This window comes from Candoia aspera, chromosome 3 (assembly GCF_035149785.1).
Source record: "Candoia aspera isolate rCanAsp1 chromosome 3, rCanAsp1.hap2, whole genome shotgun sequence".
Taxonomy (NCBI): domain Eukaryota; kingdom Metazoa; phylum Chordata; class Lepidosauria; order Squamata; family Boidae; genus Candoia; species Candoia aspera.
The window spans coordinates 44,806,702-44,807,710 of NC_086155.1; the positions used below are offsets into that span (position 1 = coordinate 44,806,702).

The 1,009-nt window shown below is 40.4% G+C and overlaps 1 protein-coding gene across 1 annotated transcript; it reads left to right on the forward strand.

Annotated features, from left to right (window-relative positions):
- The first annotated feature begins 265 nt into the window (after positions 1-265).
- Positions 266-430, forward strand: BLACAT1 (BLACAT1 overlapping LEMD1 locus). The gene has a single exon (XM_063300085.1). The coding sequence runs from the start codon at positions 300-302 to the stop codon at positions 399-401; it is 102 nt and encodes a 33-aa protein (XP_063156155.1). The 5' UTR covers positions 266-299; the 3' UTR covers positions 402-430.
- The last annotated feature ends 579 nt before the right edge of the window (positions 431-1,009 follow it).

Sequence of the window (1,009 nt, forward strand, 5' to 3'; positions counted from 1 at the left end):
ATATAACTGGAAATTGCAGGGAATGAATCTGGGATTCTCTGTTTGTAAAAGCATGTGTTCTGCCCGTGAACTGAGGTCCCACTCTAGATGCAAAGATTTTAGATGCAGAAAGAAAGATCCATTTAAGACAGAATGTTTGTAGTTTCTTATCTCACTAGTGAACAGAAACATTGTCTAAAATTACAGCAAGAGATGTCTTATTTGATAGAGCGGAAAGCATGCCAACCCTTTCTCTCTTTTTTCGTCTTACTCGGTATAGATTTCCTTTGGATGCTCCTGTCCCTTGCCTCTCCTAGGGGATGCCGCAGTTCACCTTTGCTTGCTTCTGTGGTCTCCATGGCTTCTGCAAGATGAAGAGGAAACATGAAGAGTCCAGTGCTGAGCAAGAAACCGCTGTTTGAGAGGAGAAGGCATTTCTTTTCTGTATGCACTTAAACTTGAATTGGAAGAGCATGGTTACTACAATAACTTGGTACGATGTTATTACCCCTATCTTTGAGGCAATCTTTCATGGCTTTCCTTTTCCAGAAAATCTTCTTGCTCATCCATTGAGCTCTCTTGTGTCAGTTGGTTGGATAGGCAGAGCAACCATTAGAGTAGCTGCATCATTTTTTAAACAGTATCAACTTATAGATTTGGAAATGTCAATGAAATGATAAGAAGCCAAAGAAATAGTATGTATCCTACAACATGATTCTGTGTGTGTGTGTGTGTGCGCGCACGTGTAAGTAATTGGGGCTCATGTTCTTATCAGAAAAGCTGCCCTCCCTCTTTCAGCTCCCCCATGGAGTTTGATGGATTAACTAAGGAAGGTACACTGACAGGAAGAGATGAACTCGCTATGAATGATAGCCTTTTTTTTAAATCAGCATCAGGAATGGGAAGAAAAGAATGTGAAAGACATTAATCTGCTTTAATACATTTATTTTTCTCTCCTTGTTTTTCTTCCCCACAGACTTTGGAGGTGGAGGAGAAATGACTCAATGCACAGGAACATTACTGGAAATCC

What these genes read in the sequence shown, in the direction of transcription:
- BLACAT1 (XM_063300085.1), top strand. Translation starts at nt 300, where the DNA reads ATGCCGCAGTTCACCTTTGCTTGCTTCTGTGGTCTCCATGGCTTCTGC.